The sequence below is a fragment of the Nyctibius grandis genome, chromosome 4, assembly GCF_013368605.1.
Source record: "Nyctibius grandis isolate bNycGra1 chromosome 4, bNycGra1.pri, whole genome shotgun sequence".
In the NCBI taxonomy this organism is placed as follows: Eukaryota; Metazoa; Chordata; class Aves; order Nyctibiiformes; family Nyctibiidae; genus Nyctibius; species Nyctibius grandis.
The window spans coordinates 2341138-2365836 of record NC_090661.1 but is presented as its reverse complement, the minus strand read 5'-3'; the positions used below and the strand labels follow the sequence as shown (position 1 = coordinate 2365836).

The 24699-nt window shown below is 41.2% G+C and overlaps 1 protein-coding gene across 1 annotated transcript; it reads left to right on the top strand.

The window, feature by feature from the left end:
* The first annotated feature begins 928 nt into the window (after positions 1–928).
* NAT10 (N-acetyltransferase 10) lies at positions 929–24499 on the top strand. Its single transcript, XM_068398415.1, has 28 exons — positions 929–1126; positions 2364–2455; positions 3116–3287; positions 3595–3717; positions 4188–4249; positions 5100–5214; positions 6572–6679; positions 7560–7693; positions 8074–8167; positions 8543–8641; positions 9202–9338; positions 9856–9980; positions 10283–10433; positions 10906–11002; positions 11616–11732; positions 12688–12789; positions 12897–12971; positions 13585–13701; positions 13882–14015; positions 16020–16068; positions 16705–16798; positions 16892–17002; positions 18069–18241; positions 18768–18887; positions 19897–19995; positions 20404–20477; positions 23013–23096; positions 24042–24499. Exons 1-28 carry the CDS (start codon positions 1019–1021, stop codon positions 24133–24135), a joined length of 3060 nt encoding a protein of 1019 aa, XP_068254516.1. The 5' UTR covers positions 929–1018; the 3' UTR covers positions 24136–24499.
* The last annotated feature ends 200 nt before the right edge of the window (positions 24500–24699 follow it).

Genomic DNA, 24699 nt, shown 5'->3' with positions numbered 1-24699 from the left:
TCTGTTGTGGCTCCACAGTTGTGCAACTTGGGATTTTGTATAGAAGACTTTCAAGCAGCTGTGGTTTTATTAAACAGCGGAGTTCAAATGTTACAAGCTACCTAGTTTTATTGAGAAGCAATGTTCCTAACATTCCTTGGGTTTCATCATTTAGTACCAGATAATTATGCTAAATTTAGTTATTTTTCTGTATGTGTGCTCAGTTTGCTTTCTGCAGTCTTGTTTCCATGGGAAATGCACACTTTTCCCCCTCTCAACAGTACCAAAGGACACCCAGTGACGCTGCATATCGCTAGTGTCGAACCAAATGGAATATCTTTATAAAATCATTAGAGGTGCGGTGTTTACTCCAGCAGGGCTGGGTTTTGCAAGCAAGGTTTATTTAGAATAGAGGATTTTAAAAAATCAGTGTGGCCGTTGCGATTGAACTTTGGTTTGTCCCCTTTTTACAGTCGGTTATACAAAAGTCACTGAACTAAACAAGGGGAAGTTCCTGGCCTCGTCTGTGTCTCTGGGGTTTTGGGAGGCAGCTGGTCACAGGAGCCTGGGTTATTTCCAGGTGCCAACTTCTTTTGGTGTGTGGGGTGAGGAACTGAGCCCTTTGGTGCTGCTTTAGCTCAGTTTTAGCCCAGCCAGGCCTACAGCGTGGCTCCTCTCCACCGCGGCCATCGCGGCACCGGCAAGGGTTTAACACAGCTAAAGCTGCATTAATAAATGCATCTGGTCAGTGTGTGTTTCCTCAACTCCATCGCAACATTCCCATGTGGAAAACTAGCTTAAATTCTGCTTGAAAAATAATAATAAAAAAAAATGTATAGGTCTCTGTGGCGCAGGCGAACGGCGGGGGCAGCCCCGGGGTCCTGCCGCGGTGCGCGGCGCGCGCGCCCAGGGCCGCGCCGCTCTCACGTGCTGTGCCGCGCGCCGGCGGGCCGCTTGCTGCCGCCTGAGGGGACGCGGTGAGGGCGGGAGCGCGGGAGCGGGGACGCGGCCTGGGGCCAGGCCCGAGCGCCCCGCAGCCATGCAGCGCCGCAAAGTGGATAACCGCATTCGGGTGCTGATCGAGAACGGGGTGGCGGAGCGGCAGCGGGCCCTCTTCGTGGTGGTGGGCGACCGCGGCAAGGACCAGGTAACGCCGTCCCGGCGGGCAGAGGGGCTCGCCCTGTCTGTGGGCCCGGGGGATGGATGCTGGTATTGAACCGGGCCTTTGAAGAACGGTTCGTCTGTAATCCCCCGGTACCGGCCTTTTCCTCTATGAAGCAAGTGTTAACAAGCGCTCAGAATAAGGCAGAGCGATGGTGTGGCTCGGCGTGTGTGAGGTAACTCAGCGCCGTGCAGGGTGTTAGAAATGGTTTGGGACACTGTCCTTAAACACCTGCTGTTGGAGAAGGTCGTGAACATAAAATAAAAGCGAGTACAGGCAAATCGGATTTTTTTTTTTTTTAACTGGGGCAAAAGATATTTAATTTTCTGGCCAGCAGGAGCTTTTTTCCCATCTCAGTCGTGTTTTAAGATGTTAGGGTATTGCACTTGAGCCATGTTTTACGTACTGAGTCATCTTGCAGATGTCTGCACCAGAAGTTGGACTGGACCTACGTGGTAACGTACAGAAGAGATTAACCACTAAACTCGTTTCTCTTCAGAGACCCTAGACTTGTGTTTTTCAAGTGGGAAAAGGAAGAACAGCATGGCAAAACCATAACGTTTTAGGATAAATCGATTCAGTTAGCTCCAGTTCCTAGGGAAAGTCAAACAAACTAGTTAGAAAAAAACTTGGAAAATAATGAGTTGATCAGGTGGCAGTAGAAAAAAGTTGTCATTAATTTACTGCTAAAGTAGATGGTTGAGTTCTGGTGGGGGCATATCCCGAGTCTGGTTGTGTTCAGTATTTTCACTGATGAGTTGGATTCCAAAGCAGCAAGTGTGCTTATTGAATGTGCAGGCTACATAGCAGTGAGGTGGGTTACCAAACCCGCTAGAGGATTAAAATTCAAAATGAAATCTTGTTAAATTGTAGAACAAGTCTGAAATACGTTGTGCCAAATTTATGCTGAGACAAATACCAGGATCTGTATTTAGCCTGGAATAATCGCCTTGAGTTTGTGCAGTTCTTAGCAGTTCTGCCAAAGAAGAGTGCAGAGGAAACGATAGGTATAATTAGGTGTTTTCAGTGTCATGCAGCCCTGGAGAAGGCACAGACACACGCATACGTGTAAAAAGGAATGTAACCTTCACAACAGGTCAAGGGATCCTTCTGTTTTGTGTAGGGTTGCTCAGTAGAAAACATAGCTGCAAGTGCAGAAAAATATTTTGCTCTTCGATATTAGCTTGTAAGGTCGTTCACAAACGTTTCTGTGTTTTGACAGGTGGTTATACTTCATCACATGTTGTCTAAAGCAACAGTAAAGGCCAGACCCTCCGTCCTATGGTGTTACAAAAAGGAGCTGGGCTTTAGCAGGTAAATACCTCTTGTGTCTCATGCTGCAGTCGCTGCTCTGCGTGAAGCAAAAGCTCTGTGACTGTTCTGCTGAGCGTGGGCTGTGTGATTTGGTTGTAAGGAGAAACAAGATTAGTTCTTGGAGGAGCTACGGGCAGTTTGGTCTTCCAGAACTAAAATTTGGCTTCTATAGTACAGTTGATATCAGCACTAGGTACTTCTGGTTTCTTTCTATACCTCTAATGCCAACTCTTGTCCTGGACCAATCTCTCCCTCACCTTTTTAACCTCAAAAGGCCAAAACTTTTTAATTCCTCAGCTTTTTAGCCTCGGTAATATTTAGGACTGAGTGCAGATTAAGCATTAGAATTCCTTCATTTTGAAAAAGTGTTTAAAATTTTCATTCTTAGATTTGTGTGCATACTTACAGTCTGCACACAAAGTCAGGAAGGAAGTGTTACCTGAAACTGCTTATTCTGTGCAAAACCAGCTGGTTCTGTGTGATATCCACCACTTTGAGCTGAAGGCACAGGGGAACATATCATGGAAGCAGCAATTATGATCCAAGATTTTTTTTCCATGGAGGCTGAGCTCTGACTTCTAATTAGACTTGAACATAGGCCTGCATGCACTTTTCTCAAACCTTTTTCCAAGAAAGCTTCTGTATAATTTTGTTCTCCAGCCACCGGAAGAAAAGGATGAGACAACTACAGAAGAAGATTAAAAGTGGAACTTTAAACATAAAGGATGATGATCCTTTTGAGTTATTCATTGCAGCCACAAACATTCGCTACTGCTATTACAATGAAACTCATAAGATTCTTGGTAACACTTTTGGCATGTGTGTACTTCAGGTAAGGAGTTAAACTTTTGACTTAAAAAGGACATTTCACTAGTAGCGATTGCTTCCAGTTTAAATGCTGCAGGAATAGTATTTGATGCTTCTGTTATTTCAATTACAACGGCCTTATGTAACTTTTACAAGTTTTGTGAGGATGAGATAGCTTTGCTGGTAGAATTTTAATGGGATGTTGGTTAATGCAAATGTTAAGTGTGAATTAAACTTGGAGAAAGAATGTTTTTAGGTTTTCTGTTCCTTTTAGTAGGTGCTAGTTGCACTGATGAACTCTAGACCACTTTGAAGTTTTATTTATTCCCTAGGATTTTGAAGCCTTGACTCCAAACCTGCTGGCTAGAACTGTTGAAACAGTAGAGGGGGGTGGAATTGTCGTGATTCTCCTGAGAACTATGAACTCTCTGAAGCAGCTCTATACGATGACCATGGTATGTTCAACGTAATGTGTCTGTTTTATATAAGCAGGTACATCATGGTGATGCTAAGTTTTGCTTTTGTTACGGGCTATGGTCTTCCTTCCATCATCTTTCCTGCTCCTTCATTCATCTATGATTGAATGTGTCCTATGCTTAGGCAGTTCTGCCAACCTCTGTGTCTTGAAATGCTGCTGAGGTGTTTGAAATGTTCTGTACTTATCAGAATTGACCGTTAAGTCAGGCAAGAATAAGTGAGACCATTGTGAAAAGTATCGATGGGAAAAGTACATTTTTAACAAGTATTTGGAAAATGTGGATGTTTCACTACAAACAGAAAAGAAGAATCCTGTCTGGGATGTGGTGTTGATGGAAAGGGAGACTAATCCACAAGAGTGGAAAAGAAGTTGGATTGTTCCATGAGTAACTATCTTGTAAACGAACTGCTGTTCCTTCTCCAGATTGACTTTTTCTTTTTGTTTCAGGATGTACACTCTCGATACAGAACAGAGGCACACCAGGACGTGGTAGGACGGTTTAATGAGAGGTAAGTTATTAAGAGTGTAAAGGATCTAGGCTTTATGCCCAAGAAAAGCACCTGGAACAATGTCATGTATTCATATTAGGAAAGTATCCTGTAGGTTTGCATTGGAACAGGGCTTCTTGGCTGCTTCAGTGAAGTTCTCCTGTACTATTTTGGAAATGAATACAGTTTGTTGTTGGAGGAATTGTATATAAAATTTTGGCACACATTACAAGTGATACATGCAAATAGGCCCAAATTTGTAAACTGGTCTGAGTCCCTTTCTTGAAACATGCTGTAGAAACATATGCTTCAGATGTACTGAAGTTCAGATACTTATTGTACTACTGTAAAACATAGAACTGCTTGATATGGAGTATTCTCTGTGGTTTTAGAAGTGTCTTGTAAAGGTGTTTTCTCTGCTTTTGTTGTAGAATAAGCAGCTCTTAGTGAGTGAGTGAGTGAGCCCTAGCTCTAGCTGTAGGAAAGTTGCAGAAACGGCATGCGGGTGATTATGTGATGTCAGAAATTAGAAGGATGAATAAGCCAGCACTGACTGCAGTCTTTGAGGGTCAGCACTTGTCACAGTTGCTGTAGATTCACATCTTACACTTTTATGCAGCTCCACCTAAATGCTCTCTTGGTAGATCGTCTTTAGTTAGTGTCCTTTGGAGACATCCTGGTAAGTGGATACCTGTTTTTTGTAGATGATCCTGATTTTATGGTGAGGCATACTGCCAGTTGTGTGAACTTGTCATAGCTCAGCTGTAGTTGTAAATACCGTATCTGGGTTTGGAAAAGAGTTTAAATTAACTACCAAAAAGCAATTGTGTTGCTAGTGTTTTTACTGAGTTGCCTTTGCTTGACTGCTCAGGTTCATTCTGTCTCTGGCCTCATGCAAGAATTGCATCGTGATTGATGATCAGCTGAATATCTTGCCCATCTCCAGCCACGTTGCGAACATCACGCCTGTTCCGCCACAGTCGCAGGTCAGTAAGCAATGTCAGCCATTTTTCCTTGCAAGAAATTCATCTGAGTTGACCACAGTGTGTGGAAGATTTTAAGAAGAGGAAGCTTTCCTTTCTCCCTGATTTATATCAAATAATTATCTTGCAGACAGGAAGTAGAATGTTCTGCAAAAATTATATCTGCTATGGGTGAAGCATGGGAAGCTGTCTTTTCTTTCCTTCCTGTTTTTTTTTCTGTCACAGCTTTTCTTCTTTTGTGCTTGCCTGTATTTTTTGATTTTGCTGTATTGCTGTTTAGCCTAGTGAGGTGGAGCTTAATTGCTGTGGTTGCTGTTTCAGAAGTGCGTAGAGAGATTTCAAGCTGATGGACAGTTGGGATGAGGCAAATAAAAAGACCTTTCGAGGGTTGGAGGGTGGGAAAACGCTTTGGAAATAAGCATATTATAAGCTCAGGAGACACCTGATACCTAGAAGCTGTGGTAGTTGTTTCAGTCTTGAGTTACACGTGCCACATCTCAGGAAACATTCACTGAATATAAGTCAGACATATAGCTTGTGCTGTTAGAAGTGTACCCTTTTATCACTTTCAGTTGTAGACTAAAGTAAAATGGAACCAGTTTTAAATAGAAATCTTTAAGCTTTTGAAGTGTTTTGTATGACCTAAGAAATACCAACATAGGTTCTGTCAGAGATGGTAAAAACATTTTAACAGAGCTCTGATTTTAAAAAACAAAATCACACAACCCCCCCTTAGCATTATAGCAATATTGACAAGCAGCACAAATGCTTATCTGTTGGATGGATATACTGATGCCTTTGGAATTTTAAGTGACAATTAAGAAAATCAGAATTCATTCCTATTTAAAATTGATTGCTCTTGTGTCCAAGTTTATTGCAAAATTGTGATACTGGTTTGAAAACTGATCTGTTGCTGCTGAAGTAGTTTTTTCCCCTACATAACAATATGTACACCTCGTATGACAGGCATAACAAAGATCATAAAATTTTGGAGTAGCTTGAAGACTGAAAAATGAATTTAATTCTTCAGAAAATTTGTCCATGGTCTCTTCTTCCTAGCAGTGCCATTCTTCAGTTACTATATACTGAAAAATACTTTTCCTGTTTTTCTCCAAGCTTGGGGAAGCCAGGATACCCACCCCTTGTGTAACCATTCTCCTGAAGGTGCATTAAAATTGAAGTGTTAAATATCTGTCCGTCCATTAAAATTTTTCTGTTTCTAAGGAGTATATTCAACTTGTAACATTTCCTTTCAGGTATCTTTCTCTGTCTGATAAAAGATATCAGAAGACATCACCAAGGTATAACTGTGCCAAAATGTCCTTTACTAATCCTGTTATGGTCAATCCTGTCCTTATAGGAAGACAGCCTCCGACCACAGGACTTGGAGCTGAAGGAACTGAAGGAGAGCTTGCAGGATACACAGCCCGTAGGAGTTTTGGTGGATGGCTGTAAAACTCTGGATCAGGTTGGTGTGGTGGTTAAATTTGAGATACTCTGTGCTCGACAGGTCACCGTAGGTACTGATGTTTGTGTCTCATCTTGCACATAATCAAATCTGAGTGTGAACATTGGTGGGTGTGGTCTTAGAGAATGTCCCTGAAAAATTGATGGGACAGGGTAGCTGAATGACAGTATCGGTGCTTTTCTTCATGAAGTTGAGAATAAGTGGAAGGACTAGAATGGAGACAGGAAGCTGGAGAAGTCCCCATTTAAAAAGATAACAAACTCTAAGGGTTTGAAATAAGCAGGAAGCTTAACCTGAAGTTTCTGTTCAGCTTAGTTTTGAATAGAAGTTGAAAATCTGTTGTCATGTTTTAATATGCCCCTGTGCCTGCCTCCCTTACACTTTTATTTACTCCAATATGAGAATCACTGACTAGTGCAAATGAAGGCCCTATTGCAATTGTCTTTTCTGTTTTGGAGTATCCACTGAGAAGCTGCAGTTCAGCGTGGTGGCCCCCAGAGCTGTGCACTGCTTGAGCCCTTTTGCAGCAGGCCTTCTCACTGCCCAGTATGTTTGTCTTCCTCCTCTGAGAACAGTGTTCCTCTTCCCATCTTGCTGAATATAGTCTGTGGTCAGTGGCGTGGAGGTAGTAATTGAGAATTGCTGTACTGATTGTTGATCTGTGTTTCAACCTGAATAATGTTAAGAGCTCAGTGGGTCAAGGTTACCACTTCTTGCACTTTATTTGTCTGGGTTTTAACGTTCAGCTTTCCCACCTTGTCTTTTTCTTCCTTCTTCCTGTTCTAGGAAAGAAGATGTGTAGTAGTGGTTAAGTCTAAGTAATGCTGAAAGCAATTTAAACACAGCTGATTTTTGTTTTCTATTTTTTTCTGATCATCAGGCAAAAGCAGTTCTGAAATTTATTGAAGCCATTTCTGAGAAGACCCTACGGAGCACTGTGGCATTAACAGCAGCCAGAGGACGTGGTAAATCTGCTGCTTTGGGACTGGCTATTGCTGGAGCAGTAGCTTTTGGGTGAGTTATCACCCACCTCCCCCCACTCTCACAGGTTTTATTTGCATCTGTGAGTTTAAAAAAAAACCAAAAAGATGACAGGGATCTGAATATATTTATAATTTCCAGTCCTGCATCCTTCCTTTTTATTCTTATTCTATCTTTTGATTGCTACATACACTGATATTCAAGTTTTTCTATTTTATAATAATAAGAAACCTCAGTCTTTAAAAATCAAAATAATCATGCATAAAAAAGTGAGATAAGTGTCTAACAGAATCTGCTGTTTTTTCGTTATTAGGTAAAATCAACCCCTCATATAAAGAAAACATTCTTCTTAGTATGTATATCTAAAATTTGTTAGAAAAAGAGTTAAACTCTTGTTTTATTGTTCTTTGCAGTTACTCCAATATCTTTGTCACATCTCCAAGCCCTGATAACCTTCACACTCTCTTTGAGTTCATATTTAAAGGCTTTGATGCACTGCAGTATCAGGTAAGGACAGCAGACTATCTTACAAGAGTTTCACAGCGTTCCTGTTTAGGAGGGGGTTTGCATCTCATCTGTGATTTTTGTTTACTTATATTAGCTACCAGCCTTTTTAGTAGTGTTCTGCAAAAATGGATCACAGTACAGTTATGTTTCCTTCTCTGTTTTTAAGTTGGGTAAATCCGTTTCTTTGTGAAATAGTTTTTAACATAAGTAAATAATTTCTCAGTTCTCAGGGCTCTGAAGCTTTTGTTATAAGAGTTTTTAACTAGAATCTGAAATAACAGTGTACTCTTAATGAGCTTATTTTCATGATAATGGTAAACAGTATTTTTCTTAGATCTTGGCTTGTTCATACTTTTTAACAGTGTTTTCTTTCAGGAACATCTGGACTATGAGATTGTTCAGTCTTTAAATCCAGAGTTTAACAAGGCTGTTGTCAGAGTGAATGTGTTCAAGGAGCACAGACAGACCATTCAGGTAACTGGCCTCTTTTGCACTATTGCCTTTCTACTTTTTGTTCCTAACCGTTGGCTTTACCGATGCTGTGGTGGTTTTCATTTTAGGCATGTTCATTTTATGTGATGTGTAACTGTCCCGATTGATTTTGCTTTAAGGCAAACCTTTTTTTCTGGTGAGTGACTTTCACAAAAAATCTTATTTCTTTTTGTGAATAACTTGTAGATTACAAAGCTCCTTTGGTAATTGCTCGTAGGTTTCTTCTTGAAACAAAAGCAAAGGAAGGTGAAAGAAAGAGTGAAGGAAGAGCATATGTTTCTAGTGATTAATTTCCTTTATTTTCATGATCTATGCAGGTGAATTTGTGTGGAAATGTGCAAAACAAGATGTGTGACCCAGTCCTTGTTAGGGTAACATGAACCCTCTCCCAACTGGTTGTTTTCGTGTCTCAGTCGCTGGCGGTCATGGAGAACAGGGACAACCAACAGCTTTTCAGGGCTTCAGCTTTGTCAACTCTGACGTTTCCCTAGTTCCCAGACGAGCTGTTGTTGACAATGACGGTGTCCTTTCATTCCTTGCAGTACATACACCCTGCTGATTCTGTGAAACTGGGGCAAGCTGAACTTGTTGTGATTGATGAAGCTGCTGCCATTCCTCTACCCCTGGTGAAAAACCTGCTAGGTCCTTATCTTGTTTTCATGGCTTCTACAATCAATGGGTAAGGCTTGAGCAGCAACTGGCTACCTGGGAAAGCAGTTGTGCAAGTGGTCTATTTCTTATCTAGAGTACTTTTTTTTATTACACACTATTACATCAGGTCATGCTAATTTGTGATCTATCATGAAACTGCTCCTTGAAATAAGCAAGAGTCAGTACTTGAACTTGCTGCTTTTCTTTGGTTCCACTGTGGATTCATTAAGTATTTGGCTTGCACCTCATCTGTTCTGCTACATGGAGTAAATATATAAACAGGATTCTGCAGCCTGTTAGGAGAGAGGGAAGGATGACATCTTCCTTCCAATATGGTGAGACGTAAGAAAGTACAGGGTAGGCTGCCCTGTCCTACGTGCGCCAGAACACCAAAAGGCAGCGATTCTCACAGATAGTTGGAGCTCTCCCAGGGCTGAGAGCAGCACATAGCTCTGGATGGCAGCCTAGTTCTGTGCTGGAGCTTCCCCATGGCTCGGGATTGCGCTTTGATTATTTGCTTCAGACTTTTGTTTTCTGCTTTTCAGGTACGAGGGTACTGGTCGATCACTATCTCTGAAGCTCATTCAGCAGCTCCGTCAACAGAGTGCACAAACCCAAGTCACCATGACAGCAGAGAACAAGTCTACAGCTACAGCCAGACTCACCTCAGGTACTCCAGTGTATCTTGGACTGTGGTGTATGACTGTGATCTCCCGTACTGCTGACTGGCAAGCCCTGTGGGTATCCCATGTGTCTATGTACTTTGCAGCTGTAGGAAGGTGGTGGTATGGGAGAATGAAGGAACTCTCCTTCCTCATGATTTTCTGGTGTAAAGGCTTTTAAGGGGTGAAAGCTATGCAAGTAATGATTTTCTAATCTCTTGGGAGCCCTTCAAAGGACACTAATCCTGTTGGATTCTTTGCCAGCTGCAATTTCCAACAGTAGCTGGTCTTCTCTGAAATCTGTTTGCAGCTCGTACATTGCATGAAGTCTCCCTCCACGAGTCAATCAGATATGCCCCTGGTGACCCCGTTGAAAAGTGGCTAAATGATCTGCTGTGTTTGGACTGTCTCAGCATCACCAGAATTATCTCCGGGTGCCCGCTGCCTGAGACTTGTGACCTGTATCCTTACTCCAATGTTGTGCTCTGATCAAAATATATTGCTTTCAGGTGAAGGAGGCTTTTTGAAGCTGATTAATAGTGGGTTCTCCAGCTAACGTGATAACCTCAGCACATGATCTTTTGGCAAAAGTCTATTAAGACCACACTTCTGGAGTTGAGCTCTTACCACTGCCTTACAAGACTGGTGGTGTGTGTTACCAGCACATTACCAAACCACACTTTTAATGCAGAAACAATCCTGAGGAAGTGTTGAATGAAGGAAAGTCCTTGGAGTTATAAAAGGTTTAGCTTTACAGATGAAGGGTGTGAAAGCTACAAGCATTGCACAAAGTCGTCATTCTTGTAGACAGAGCTTAGAGTCTTAAGACCACAAGCCAGCATGTAGCCCAAGGCTGTATTGAAAATATTGCTTCTAAACCAGGAGCTTTTTCCCTGTTTCCAAGGAGATTGTTTCCTTAACCCCTGTGTTTAGATACTACGTAAATAGAGACACGCTTTTTTGTTACCACAGAGCATCAGAAGTTTTTCTGCAGAGACTGATGGCCCTCTATGTGGCTTCACACTACAAGGTAAAGCTTGTGCTACTGCTGTCAAAATTTCAGGTAGGAATTTTGTGGAGGGAGCAGTGCTTGTTCTGGCAGTCTAGTTGAATTGGCCTAATTGACGTTTCTGAACAGCTTCAGTTGCTTCTTGTTGTATATGGATCTGTATTCCCCTTTCTCTGAGAAGATCTCTGCCTTGGTCTTGGCTGAATACACTGGATTTACAGATATCTGTAACGTTTGTCTCTTGAGAAGTTCTGGAGACTAAATTCTAGATGAGCCTACAAGCTTGTCAGAATAGTATGAATGATGAACCTCCTTTGCAGTTCTCTTTACTGTATTCTAATAGCCTCAAATTAACCAAAAGAGTAGTACTATTGTACAACTGAAAAGAGTAATAATTCATCTCAAGGTCTCAAGACCATGAGTGATGAGTAAATGTGTAAGTACTGAAGTACTGAGTACTAAAATCTGATACTTAAAAAAAAATTATTTAGGGTTTGGTAGATTAAGAGATAAGTAGCTATATAAAAATAGAAAGTTCAGTTCCATACATATTAGAGCAAGAGGTTTCATTTGGACTCTGAAGCTCTTCTCGTGGAATAATTCTTCAACTTTCTGATATGTCTTTACCCTCCAGAACTCACCCAATGACCTCCAGATGCTATCTGATGCACCTGCCCATCATCTTTTCTGCCTTTTGCCACCTGTTCCACCTACTCAGAATTCCTTACCAGAAGTACTTGCTGTTGTTCAGGTGAGAGAGCAGCATGTATCTATGAAGTGAACTGTTCAATAATGAAGCAGTACACTGCTGTCAGACAGTACTATTAGTGTACTATGACAGCAGTGTACTCTCTAGGAGTAGGTGGTAGCTTAGGGCTCTATTTTTGTGTGTGTTACAACAATGTATTAAGGCCATTTTTTTCCACCCACTTTCTTTCGTTAACACTAATTGCTGTGTAAGTACATTTTGATCGTTTCACATAGACCTTCCAGTCTCCCACAATGTGTTTGTGCTGAGGAGCCTTCTGAGGACCTCAACTGCTGCTTCAGGAGATGACTTTGTCTTCCCATTTCAACTTTCTGCAAGGAGAGTTGGTTCACTGGCTCACTCTGCTTATCCCATGTTTGTAGCATTGCTTTTATTTGCAGTAGAACTTCAAAAATACAGATTCCTCAGATATACATGCTTAGAGATGTAGAAATATTTCAGCCATTTACTGTTGGGTATCTGACTAGATGCTTCCTTCCTTTGTTGAGAACACAGGTTTTTAATTGTCTGTGTTCCATGCAGCTAGTTAAATCTGTTTCTTAAAATAAAAAGCCCCATTTACATGAAAAATATTATGATGTTTACAGAGAAATATTGGTGGGACAAGCTTTTATGTTTTCTGTTAATGGACTACAGAAAATGCAAAATCAAGAACACTTCCTATGCTTGAATCTCTTCAGGCTTCTGGGGCACCATAGTGTAACGCCTACTGCGTCCGACGTACCTGACTGGCCCGCTGGTGGGCTTTTTGAGACAGGGCTTCTAGGGGCAAGAGCCTGTTTGTTGGCACATGCATGTTTGCTCATTGTGTTGCAGAGCAGAGATCACATGAAATGTCAATACTGCATAATGGACTCAATAACTGAGTATAAATTTTGATTCTGCCTCTAAGGAGTAAAACAGTTCTCCATTAATGGTCTTTTACCTTTTCTGGCAGGTGTGCATGGAGGGAGAGATCTCTCGCCAGTCTATCATGAACAGCCTTTCTAGGGGAAAGAAAGCTTCTGGTGATCTTATTCCCTGGACCATTTCAGAGCAGGTGAATGTTTTGGCTGTGTACTCACACCCAAGATATATATCAGCACTATTTCTCATTTCCAGAGTACCCATCTGTGTTCTGTAAATTGACTTTTGTCTCTTATGCAGTTCCAAGATCCAGACTTTGGGGGCCTCTCTGGTGGGCGTGTTGTTCGTATTGCAGTTCATCCGGATTATCAGGGGGTAAAGTATTTTTGGAACCCAGTTATGGTGAATAGCCAGCAGTGGTACCATGAGAATGGCTGTACAGGCAGAACTCAAGAACAGGGCAAACATTTCAATTGCTCCAGTTTTCAGTATTTTAAGCTTGAGGAGTGAGCCAGCAGTAATAAAAGTGAAGTCAGACGCAGAGAAATGCTCAGATGCCACAGCAGGCTGGGGGGCTTTGTTTTCCTCTGGATGGGTAGCAGACCAGTGCTCCTGCCATTACTAGGCAGCATTGTAGCATGCCAGCATCCCAAGCAGCAGTATACAATCAGGATCCAGTGATCTTTATTGTGAGATTACCAAATGTTCACGCTGGTGTTTGGCATTTTCTGAGTGCCAGAATTAAGCACCAAGAATTATTGTACAGTCCTGAACTACCAACTGGGCTCTCATGGTGATTTTGGACATCCAGGTTCTGTAGGATCCTTCTCCATGGAGCTGCTGTGTAGCAAAGAAAATGCATTTTTGCAGTGACTGAGTGATCTCTGCACTGTCGATTGTTAATGGGTTTGTAAGGGGAGAATGTTGTTGCCCTGTCTTAAAACTAGATACATCTGTTTGCTTATAGTGTATCGTTCCTACTTCACAGATGGGCTATGGCAGCAGAGCTCTGACTTTACTGCAGATGTACTATGAAGGCCAGTTCCCATGTTTGGAAGAAGAAACAATTCAAAAGCCAAAAGAAATTGCAACTGTAAGCAGGGAGGTATGGAGCTCAGTACACTTTTTGTATTTTCTGTTGTGCGAAGCCGTTTTTCACTGTAAGTCTGAATGATTTCTCTCTGTGAGGAGGAAATACTCATATTTATTTTTTATACAGAAAAAGAGAATTGATTTGCAGATTTCTGTGAGGATTGCTACTAACCCATTTCCACTTTCTTTTTAGGCTGTTGGTTTATTAGAAGAGGTTGTGACACCTCGGAAAGACTTGCCTCCTTTACTTCTCAAACTGAGCGAGAGACAAGCTGAAAACCTGGACTATCTAGGGGTATCTTATGGCCTAACACCAAGATTACTCAAGTAAGACATTCTGTTTGCTAGTTGCATCCAGTGCAAAAATATAACTATATAAATTATATCTGTTATAGTAATTATATAATACATAAATAATATCATGTATAGGTATAGATGCAGATGTTTTAGCCCTTGGATATTCTCTTTATCTCTGCATGTTTCACTTGGTTTCTAAAACTGGGACAGCTCCAAGCCCACTTCTCCTGTAAGACCTTTTCTTGAAGTACAGTAGGGCTGATCCTAAGAGCATCCTTCAGTGTAGTTTTTCCTCAAACTCTTTCTGAGGGCAAACCCATTCCCTTCTTGGTTATCTCTGTGACCCTTCTAAAGAGTTAACTAGCTTTAATTGCTCAGTTGTTCCAGGGTAAAGAAGTAAGAACAGCTTGTAATAAGTAGGAAGAAGTTAAATACTACTTCCTGTGACCTGTAGAAGCTTGAGCTGCTGCTGACTTCAAAGCTAGTTGTTAGTTTCCTGACTAATGTAAATGCTTTTCACCAGCAACTGCAGCTGCTTCTTGCTTTTCTTACCACAGAGGAACTGAGTTACTGCAGCTATAAATCATTTATTAATTTTTCTTATGTTTTACCTCCACTTTACAACATAGTTTTATATAAAAGCATATGATTTTATAATAAATGCTAACTTTTCTAGTATTATCAAATTCTATAGAATATCTAAGTTTCTGAGACTTTCTTAGCCATAGTTTGGGAAATGGTGAATCCCATAGTTTGGGAGACAGTTTCAAAATAATGCAGAATTCTTCCTGTTGCTAGCCTAAAAGCAAAGGAGACATTTATCACCTAAAACCTTGGTTCCCTGCTGGCCTGTCCCCACTTACAGAGGACCTAGGGTACAAGCACATGAGATGAGACTGAGTTCAAGAGAAGTGAGAGCGGTGGTGGCCAATTTGTGACTGACCCAGTCAGAACAACGTTAGACAGCTGTGTGCAGTTTGGTGTTTCAGATACAGAGACTGTAGCCTGTTTAGTTCCATGGCAAGCATGCTGCAAAGTTCATGCCAAAATGTGATGGTGAATTGTTTAGCTGTGCAGGAGAGCATCAGAACTGAGTGGTTATTGTGAAATAGTCTTAATCTTTGCAAATTATAGAGCAAATGGTTCAGATGTCTTTATTCGAATGATCTCTCTTGGGGCAAAGGGGGAGAATAAAGTGTTTCACTACTTCTTTGTTAATTATTTGACTGTTAGCTGTGGTGGGATAGATAAAAGGATGAATAGTGGGATAGGGAGAGGCTGGGGAGCACATGTAGGGCTTCCTGCTGAAATTTGCAACATCCTCTGCAACTGATGAGTAGTCAGCCCATGGCCTGTGGAGACAGGTTGCCAGTGACAGTTGCTCTGGGGCCTGGCTTTCTTTTGTCTGGGATGCCATATGTTTGGTCTCAGGAGGTCTTTTGATACTAGTCCTCCTTTTACTGGGCAAAATGAGTTGTAGGATCAGTTCACAACTAAGATGCAAGAAGAAACAGGAGGATGGAAAGAGATGTCAGCAGGATTTTGCTGATCAGTCTCAGATTCTTTCTGGTCCACAAGTGACTATTTGAAACCTGGAAGTTGCCAGGGAAAATCATCATTGAAGAAGAGCAGAGTCTCTGAAGTCAGCTGTAAATCCTCAGCCCCTCCCCAGGGTATCCCCTAAGAGTCTGTGATGTTATTGGTCAAAACCTGTCTGCCTGTTTTTAAAGGAGGCCCTCGAAGCATGTCAAATACAATAACTCTTGTATCATATCTCTCAGTCTTTGAAAGCTTGTTAATTTTTTGATACCACAATCATCATTTTTCACTCCTCTGAGTTAGAACATCCATCAGTTTGATTTCTGTTACTACTTTCTGTCAGTGTTCATTAGTTGGTGGGGTGTCTTACAAACTTTTGCTTACTTTTCAACAGCTGTTCCTGTACAGGAGACAGATTGCATTTAACCACAAGTAGTATTGTAGAATCAACAGCTCCATAATTCTCAGTGCATTTTCTCTTTTCCCTTTCCCCAGGTTTTGGAAACGTGCTGGATTTGTGCCAGTTTATCTAAGGCAGACACCAGTGAGTAGCAAACTGTTTCGGAATGAAATCCAGCCCTATTGAAATCGCTGGCCTTCGTTCCATTAGCTTCTGTGAGATGTGATTTGGGCAGGAAAGTTTTCTGAGGCTACATTTGGGATTTGGTTTATGTTCGTTTTTATTCTTTGGGCCTATAGTTAGCTAAAGGAGTAAAGTTTTAGGGTTGTGAATGTGATCTTCTAAGTAGTTTGCACTTAAAAATTAGAGCAAAGGTGCAGCTGTTGAGGGTTATTAATGTGGTCATTGGTAAAATATGCAAGTGGCCCTTGAACTGCCTGCTCTCATTGTTCAAGGTATTTACAAAAAATAGCACTAGCACTTGCAGTACTTTTGGAGAGAATAATTTGTTTGTCCCGTGTCACTGCATTTTTCTTTTGTTTTTCTGGCTTTTGAGCTGTACCTGGAATTTGCAATACTGGTGACTACTGGTTACCTCAAGATCCCTCAGCACTGGGATTTACCAAGTTCTAGAAGTTCATAGGGTCTACCTTAGGTAGTGGTGATCAGTAACGGTTGATACGTGAGTTGTTGTTGATTTAAAAGATCTTTGCCGCCTTTAGTTGAGCATAGAGTGCAAAAGGTTCATGCAGATGATGGGAAATATGTCTTATTTATTAGAACGACCTGACTGGTGAGCATTCGTGTATCATGCTGAAGATGCTGAATGAAGAGGACACTGAACAGGAGCCTTGGCTTACCGCCTTCTGGAAAGGTAACTTTGATTTTGCCAACATTAGAAGATTCTTCTGGGGTATTTATTCTAGAAGTCCACAGAAGGTGTTTATTTTATCATCTTGTCCTATAGATTTTAGGAGGCGGTTCCTTTCTCTGCTTTCCTACCAGTTCAGCACGTTCTCTCCCTCGTTGGCCTTGAATATTCTGCAGAATAAAAATATCAAACAGCAGCCACAACCACGTGAGTACCCTGGCTCACAATGTTCAGTTAGATTGCAGTTTAAAGTCTATGTGTGTTCTCAAGTACATGCATTATATGATGTCTCTTGTGAAGTGCCATGAATTGCTCTTGGTCAGTTACTGTGTTTTGTTCCTGTTACCTAGAAAAATGCTTGTATTTCTAAGTAAAAGCTAAGAGGACATTTTCTGCCCCTGAAAACGGGTAGTGGTGTTTTTTTGGGGTGGTTTTGTTTTCCTGCTTTTTTGATAGAAGATTTAAGTAACCCAGAATTAGAGAGCTCTTGTCTGTAACAGCTAAATGCATGACAAAACATGGATGGATACTGACACCTGCCAAATCCAGTACGGAATTAAAAGGGAAACCTTGAATAGCAAAGGTCAGTAGGCAGAGCAGCTTGCTTAGGATCTTAGGAAGAATGTTGTCATCAGAAATTTGGAAATTGGAACATGATGTCTTTCTAAGAGAGAGGCTTTAGTTCGACTGCATGTTATTGGGCTCAGTCCAGCACTTGCTGGGGGAAACACACAGGCAGCAGAAAAAAAGGGGCCAGACAAGACAGTTCTAACAGTCACTTCTGGCTTAAAAGCAGATTGCTGTTTTCTCAGTATGCCTGACAGAGGGGAATCCTCTGGAGAGAACTTGGTAATCTGTGTCTTGTGGGTTTTTAGTATCTGTCTTGGTGAAAGAGTTTTGGTTACTGCTAGAAGGGAAAAAAGCTCTTTAACAGCAAAACCAATGTAAGATAGTTAAAGACTGGGCTGTTTCTCAGCCCTCACTGTTTTCAGTCTCTTAGGCTTCTTTGAGTTGGTATGCTGGTCTGTTTTGACAGTTGCAGTGTTTTTCATGTGAACGTATGTCTGTCTGAAAAGACTTTGAATAACCAAGCCAGTCTGAATAGCAGTGTTGTACCTAGTGTGTTGAGTTCTGAGGTGTGCTGGGAAGTGAAGCTGTGGGGTAGCAGTTGGCCTTTACTCACTGATATGAAAAGGAATGTGTCAAATTCTGAGATCCTGGATAGCTATGAAGAACAGTCTTGACGTTGTTGTGTTTTTATCCTACCTGTCAGCCATCAGCCGTGCTGAATTAGAATCAGTTTTCATCCCATATGACCTGAAGAGATTAGAGATGTACTCTCGCAACATGGTGGACTATCATCTCATCATGGATATGGTACCTACCATTGCCAGGATGTTTTTTCTCAACCAGATGGGGGATATCTCTCTCTCTGCTGCACAGTCGGTATGCATCACTGTGAGAACAAGTCGTGCTTCACCTCTCTTTGTGTATATATTTGGAAGAGTTTCCTGTTTCATGTCATCTTTAAAAAAAGACTTTGCTTCAGTTAATTGCTTCTTTTGTACTCCTCTTCATGATTTCTCCTGCTTGTGGTGTTCGTCCACCTTTAGCATTTGCTCTGAATAAAATTTGTAGGGATCATATTCTCTTGTGTGTTCAGTGAAGCACTCCATGCATTTATAATATAGTGTGAACTGTGGCTTAAAAACCCCACAAAATCTTCTGGCTCTTGCACTGTACTTCAGGAGAAAGGTATTCATCTGTACTACGTATGGAATGGCACCTGCCATCTACAGAACAATTTAGGGGTGTTCCAGTGTATCTGAGCAGAGCTTCAGCTTGTACCAGAGAAGCTGTGTACTACTTGAGTAGAGCAAGGACTTGGTAAAATGTAGGGAGTGTAGAGGGTGTTATATATTTGTATTTGCTCTAAAAGCCTCTGTAACTCAAATACATGTCATTTCCTCAGGCCCTTTTTCTAGGGATTGGCCTACAGCATAAATCTCTGGACCAACTGGAGAAGGAGGTAGAACTGCCCAGCAGTCAGTTGATGGGCCTCTTCAACAGAATCATCCGCAAAGTAGTGCAGGTAATAGCATCACGAGCAGCTTTCTCTTGGTTGTATTGGACCAAAGTGTAATTCCAGTACTGAGCCTGGCACTAAGAGAAAGCTGAATCAGAACTGTGTATCTTTACCATGTCCCCAATAATTGACTGTAAATTTCTTTGTAAGATAGGAAAATGCCAGTGGAAAAAGCAGGTATTTATGGCATTGATTTATATAGTGTTTTCCCAAATAATAGTGCTTGTGGTATGTTTTTAAATGTTTAAATGTCCTGACCAAAATGCTGAGCATACAACCCATGTTGCCAGCTGAGCCTGAGCCATTTGTTTATGATTGTTCACTGCATTGGTGGCATCTCAGCATTTCTTGGAAAAAAAAACTTTTCCAATGTCATTTAGAGTTGAGATGTGAAGTCCATTGAAATAATTGGAAAGTTTGGGATCTGGTTTTCTTTCTCTCTGATATCTGTGATAAAGTGAGTAACGTGATGAGTTATCAAATGTGAGATGGACAGAATACTTGCCAACTGCTTGCAATTGGTTGCTGAGCCAGGGGCTTGTAGTTCTCAAGGTTTGGGATATGGTAGCAAAGCTTCTGCAGTCTGGCATAGGTTGTTCATTGGAGAGGTGATTTGCTCAGCATAACACCCTTAAAATTATCTTGGAAGAAAATAACATACAAAAAAATAAATATGCAGCTTTTAGCTGCAAATGTTCATCAAATGATGCTATGTTAATAAAGTATGTTGTAACCTACGAGTTCTCTACATTTATGCGAGTGACATTGAGTGCTGACTGATTTTAGTTTTATACTTTTTATAAAAGCTGTATCTAATTCTGCCTTCAGGAAGCAGCCTTGAGCTTTGTGTTTCAGTATGATGGAATGCATGCATCAGAATTAAACAACCGCCTGATAATATCTGCAAGGTTAGAAGAGTTTCATGGGGACAGACAGCATTTCTTATTTGTTTTAAAGCAATAACTCAGAAGAAACGTCAGCAAGTCTTACATGTGTTGGCTTACTTCATTTTCAGTTGTTCAACACAGTCCAGGAAAAAGCTGTGGAGGAGCAGATGGTGGCAACAAAGGATGTTGTAATGGAGCCAACACTGAAATCTTTAAATGATGATTTGGTAATTATGAGCTTTCTTCTTGATACATATGTGAACACTTCATGGAGTTCCCTTGGGTGTAGAAGCCTTGTAATCTAAATTTTCTGGGATGGAAAGAATTCCCCATCAGGTCTGTCGATTTATGGTAGTTAAAACCCGGCAGCTTTGTGTTACATGCTTGTAGTCACGCTTTGTTAATCGGCAATATAGATTTTTTGCAGAACCTACTAAGATGTTCTTGGAGTTACATATTACATGTATACAAATAACATAAAAATGCAATTATAGAAAAGAGAGAAGTTTTCAGGATCATCTGGTATCTGGTTTAGGGGATGTACTTCTCTTTCAGTGGGAAAGACATTTTCCTTGCATTACGTGGTCACTGTTGCACTTAGAACTTAATGCATCTGTTGTGCTGTCCTCTTGCAGGAAGAAGCTGCAAAGGAATTCCAGGAAAAACACAAGCAAGAAGTGGGGAAGCTGAAGGAAATGGACCTTACACAGTAAGAATTTGTCTGTATGAGTCTTAAATCCAGTTTTCCCTTGATACCTGTTTGAATGCCGGGTCACTTGTGCATGTTGCTGAGACTTGTGCACAAGGCTGCTGTGGCAGTATCACACTCAAACCATCAGTAAATGAGAAATAGCAGTGGGTATTTCCAACGGTGGCCAGGTAAGATGAGCATATGCTGCTGTGCTAATGGAAACTGGGTGTTGTGTGTTGACAGGCAATAACTTAGTCTTTGTCAGCTCTGTTAATAGCTGCTTTGTTTCACACTCAAGACATTCTTTCCAGTATGAATTAAATTCAGTAACAACTTCTTTTCAAGGCCACTCACCTGTTTACCTCAGTACATTAATTCATTGCCTGAGAAGTGTGTCATACTCCGAAGTCTGAACTTACTGACCTCCCTTTTTCTGCTGGTATTTTGAACAGAAGGGAAAAGGTTGCGAGTTAGCAGATCACACCTGATCAGCAGTGAGAAGTGGAAGTGTAGAACTGGATTGTTAGTGTTGGGGCTGGCTCGTCATTACAGTGCTGCAAACAGAAGGTGTGCTGCAAACAGGAATGCTGGATCAGTTCTCAGCTCTGTCCTAGAGCCTTTGGCATGAGCTTGAGCTCGTTCTTCTTTTACCTCTGTTCTCTTTTGTCACTTAAATGGTAAATTATTCATGGCAGTAGCTCTTACTATGTATCTGTGTCAGTCTTGATCCTGGCTGTGTACAGTATGTATATTATACATATATAAGTTATATAGTTCTGTAATATGGAGTAATAAAGCAAGCTGCCTGGCTGTGGACTGTTTCTAATTTTAGTTTCCCGTGCTTCTAGAAATAGTAATTAGTTTCCTCAAACCAGGATACCCAGGTCCTGTTGTTTGCTGTCCAGCTTAGCTGTGTGTGCAACTCAAGTGAAAATAGTACCTGGCTCATTTTAATATTCTCTTCTTTAACAAAAAACCCCATCAAAAACCCAAAGCAACAGAAAAAGGACAACTAACCAGAGCTTCTTTTGCTAACTACAGTGTGCCTTTTAACTGCTGTAGAGCTGGACAATTTGTAGGATACTGAGTTGCTGAACCAGCAACTTACTTGACAGGTCAGCAGGTGTCTCTTTTTCTGGACCAACAGGAGTTACACATGCCACTGATTCTCTCCCTTCTCTCTCTCTCCTCCTCCCACTTTTTGTCTTATAAATCCAGTTTACTATACTGACATCCCAGAAAAGGTGTCTGGTTTGGCTCTAGATTAATCTCTGTTAAATCTGAGAAAAGGAATAAAAGCTTCTTTGAATCTTGGGTTGTCTTGTTTGAAGGAAAGACAGAAAGGAACACGCTTTGAAGTGACTTGCAAGTCAGTCACATTAGGAAAACCGTATAACCAGAATTTTTTAAAAGTTTTAATTCCATTTTTGAGCATTGATAGTGTTACATACCTGTTTGTCATTTTGGACCACGTTCCCTTTTTTCCCACCCAGAAATAGGTTTCTATTCTCCTCCATGAGGAGAGAGAGACAAAAATCTATTTTGAATGCTTTTCAATACAGGTTATAGAAAACTAATAGAAGAGACAGAGCTGTTTGGTTTGAAGAGGCTTTGTCCAGTATTGTTCAGCCTTGTATGAACAAAGGCTGGTCTATTATAAATCTCTGAGAACTTGAGGTGGAGAGCAACCACTCAGTTTTGCTACATGACTGCTTTGAATAGTTAAATTTGTATGTGATCTCCAGGGTAGTTGAACATCCAGACAAAGGGCACAGAACATGAGCTTATTTGAATAGCAATTGTCTTCTTCATTTCTCTTTTGAAAAGAAAGCTGCAGGTCTTCAGTTTTTCCTGGATTGATGCAGAAAAACCGTACCATTCACACTTACTGCTGATCTAAGAGCAGCTGTTAATTTAGCTGGCTTTCCATTATACGCCATTGCTTTTGGCATCCTCTTCCTTTACCACCACAACCATCCTCCTCCTCTTTTTTTGCAGGGAGGGAAAGAAAAAAAGCCCTCAAGCTTTTATAAAGAAATCTATACAGTGAATATAGACCTGATTGTGGTTGCCAGGCTTAAAGCTGTAGTGGTTGAAGGTCTATCTTTTAAGAAATCTAGTGGGTAGAGCAGAAGTATACACCACTGCTATGGAAAGTATAACCTTTGTGGCCTTATTTTTTGCTTTCATAATGGATGTACTCTACTCAGCACTCTGCTTTTCTGCTGAGAGGCTTTCACAGAACAGTTCTGTGATGTTTACAATAGAGGCTCCTGAGAGAACTTCATTCGACACTGACTAGCTTTGGATGGGGACAGTTGTTGGTTGCTATTGACCTAGTTTGGGGACGAGTCTGCTGACAGAGTCGTGACAAGCTATTGTATCCCTTTGCCAGTCTAGCTTAGTGTGTTATTTCCAAATACTGATTTGGTTGGGTGCTGACGCAGTGGCTTTGTTTGTAGAGGAGTGTGTGCCTGACAATATAATCAGCTTATGTTTTTTCACTTTGTGCTAGCAATTTTACTTGGATTTTCCTTTACCTTTTTCACTTAGATACATTATCCGGGGTGATGATGAAGAATGGAATGAGGTGCTGAGCAAAGCAGGACAGAACACTTCCGTCGTCAGCTTGAAAAGGTTAAGGAAGTTGAAATACTCCACAGAAACGTCTCTGGTCTTTCTTTCTGGCTTTATTATAACGTTTTTCAAAAGAGTGAAGCTGAAGAGTTAAATTCAGATAAAATGAACTTGGCATCCTTTATAGATTCTCAGTTTTCCTGGAGAAATGAGGGCGTGAGCACCTGAGAGCTCTCCTGGGTACTCAGTTGTTCCTCTAATGGCAAGGCTGCTGCTGGGAATTCTGTGTTGCTCTCCAGAATAGTCCTGCTTCATGTAACGTAGTCGCTTCTTGTAACTTTTTTTCTGTTGACCTGGTTAAGTCTTGATCCTGATCACGCACAGAAGCTGGTACTATTTCTCCCTTGCGTCACTTTTAAAGAAAGAACTCATTCCACGTCACTGTCCCGTTTGCTTTGGGAGCTAACACTGGGTGGGAGCCTGTGATAGTCCCGCTGGAGAAAATGCAGACTCAGAGGAGAAGAATTCTTTCAAATCTGAGCTTAAGCCTGCAAAATATTGAGTCTGTGTTTCTGCAATTCCTTCCTTTTCATCCGTCTTCTTTCCTTTATCTTGCCCAGCATGGAGTCTTTCCTCATCTTTTCCTTGGAGATTTATAGTTAAGACTTGACCGCTTGCTTATTTCCCCTTCCTGGGGTGCCTGACAGCTGAAGTCATTACGTGATCTCTATTCCACCCTTTGTATATGAATGCTGGAAGCTCTGAGTTTCCAGAAGCCTTGCAGGAATGAGTGAGTCTTGTCAATGCTTTATAAAAAGCTTGGAGCTCTGTTATGTTTGCTCTAGTCAGAATCTAGTCCAGGAACAAAATGAGCCAAGAAATTGGAAGTTATTTTCTCCCAACCACATTTCTATATAGACCCTCACCCCCCTTTTACAACAAAAATTTCCCAGCTGGATGGGAATCTAGTGTATTTTTAACAGATATTTTGTTCCTGTTTCCCAGTGAGAAGAAGAGAAAATTAGAAACAGCAAGAGGACCCAAGCAACGGAAGAAATTTAAGACGACTAAAGATATAAAGCAGAAGTGGAAGAAATGACTTTAAGGCTGATCAGTGAACTTGAATTAACAAGTGGTGGGTCTGTACTTAAGAAGTACTATTCTCCTTTAAATCAAAAGACTCTTTTGGGGGTGAGAGCTGGAGGGAAGGAAAAGCCTTAGAGGCATTTTTAAAGTGTTTGTATTATGGTAAGTACAGTGACACTGCCAGGAGACAGTCTGAAGATTTTTTATGAAGTGTGACTGCAGAGCTTGTGCACTGTGCAGCACACTGGGATATTATGAGGGTGCTTCAGCAGCTACAGAGTTTCCTTTCAAAGAGGGCAGATAATTCTGTAAACTGTCCCGCATCTTAATGGTTGGTGTCTTTATTAAAAAAGAGTTTGGACAACAAAGGATAGAAATGTGTTAGGCTTTGGTCTGTAACTCTACACTTCAGCATTGCAGCACATCTTGATACGTGCAGCTACTGGTTCGGTAGCATTGCCACTCCTTTGTAGCTTGAGGGAGTTTTTGGTGTGAACGACAACTGACTTTCTGTTTGAGGCTGGCTATTCAACACGCACTACCCGTGTTGGCCCTTCAGACCCCCGGTGTGGCCCTT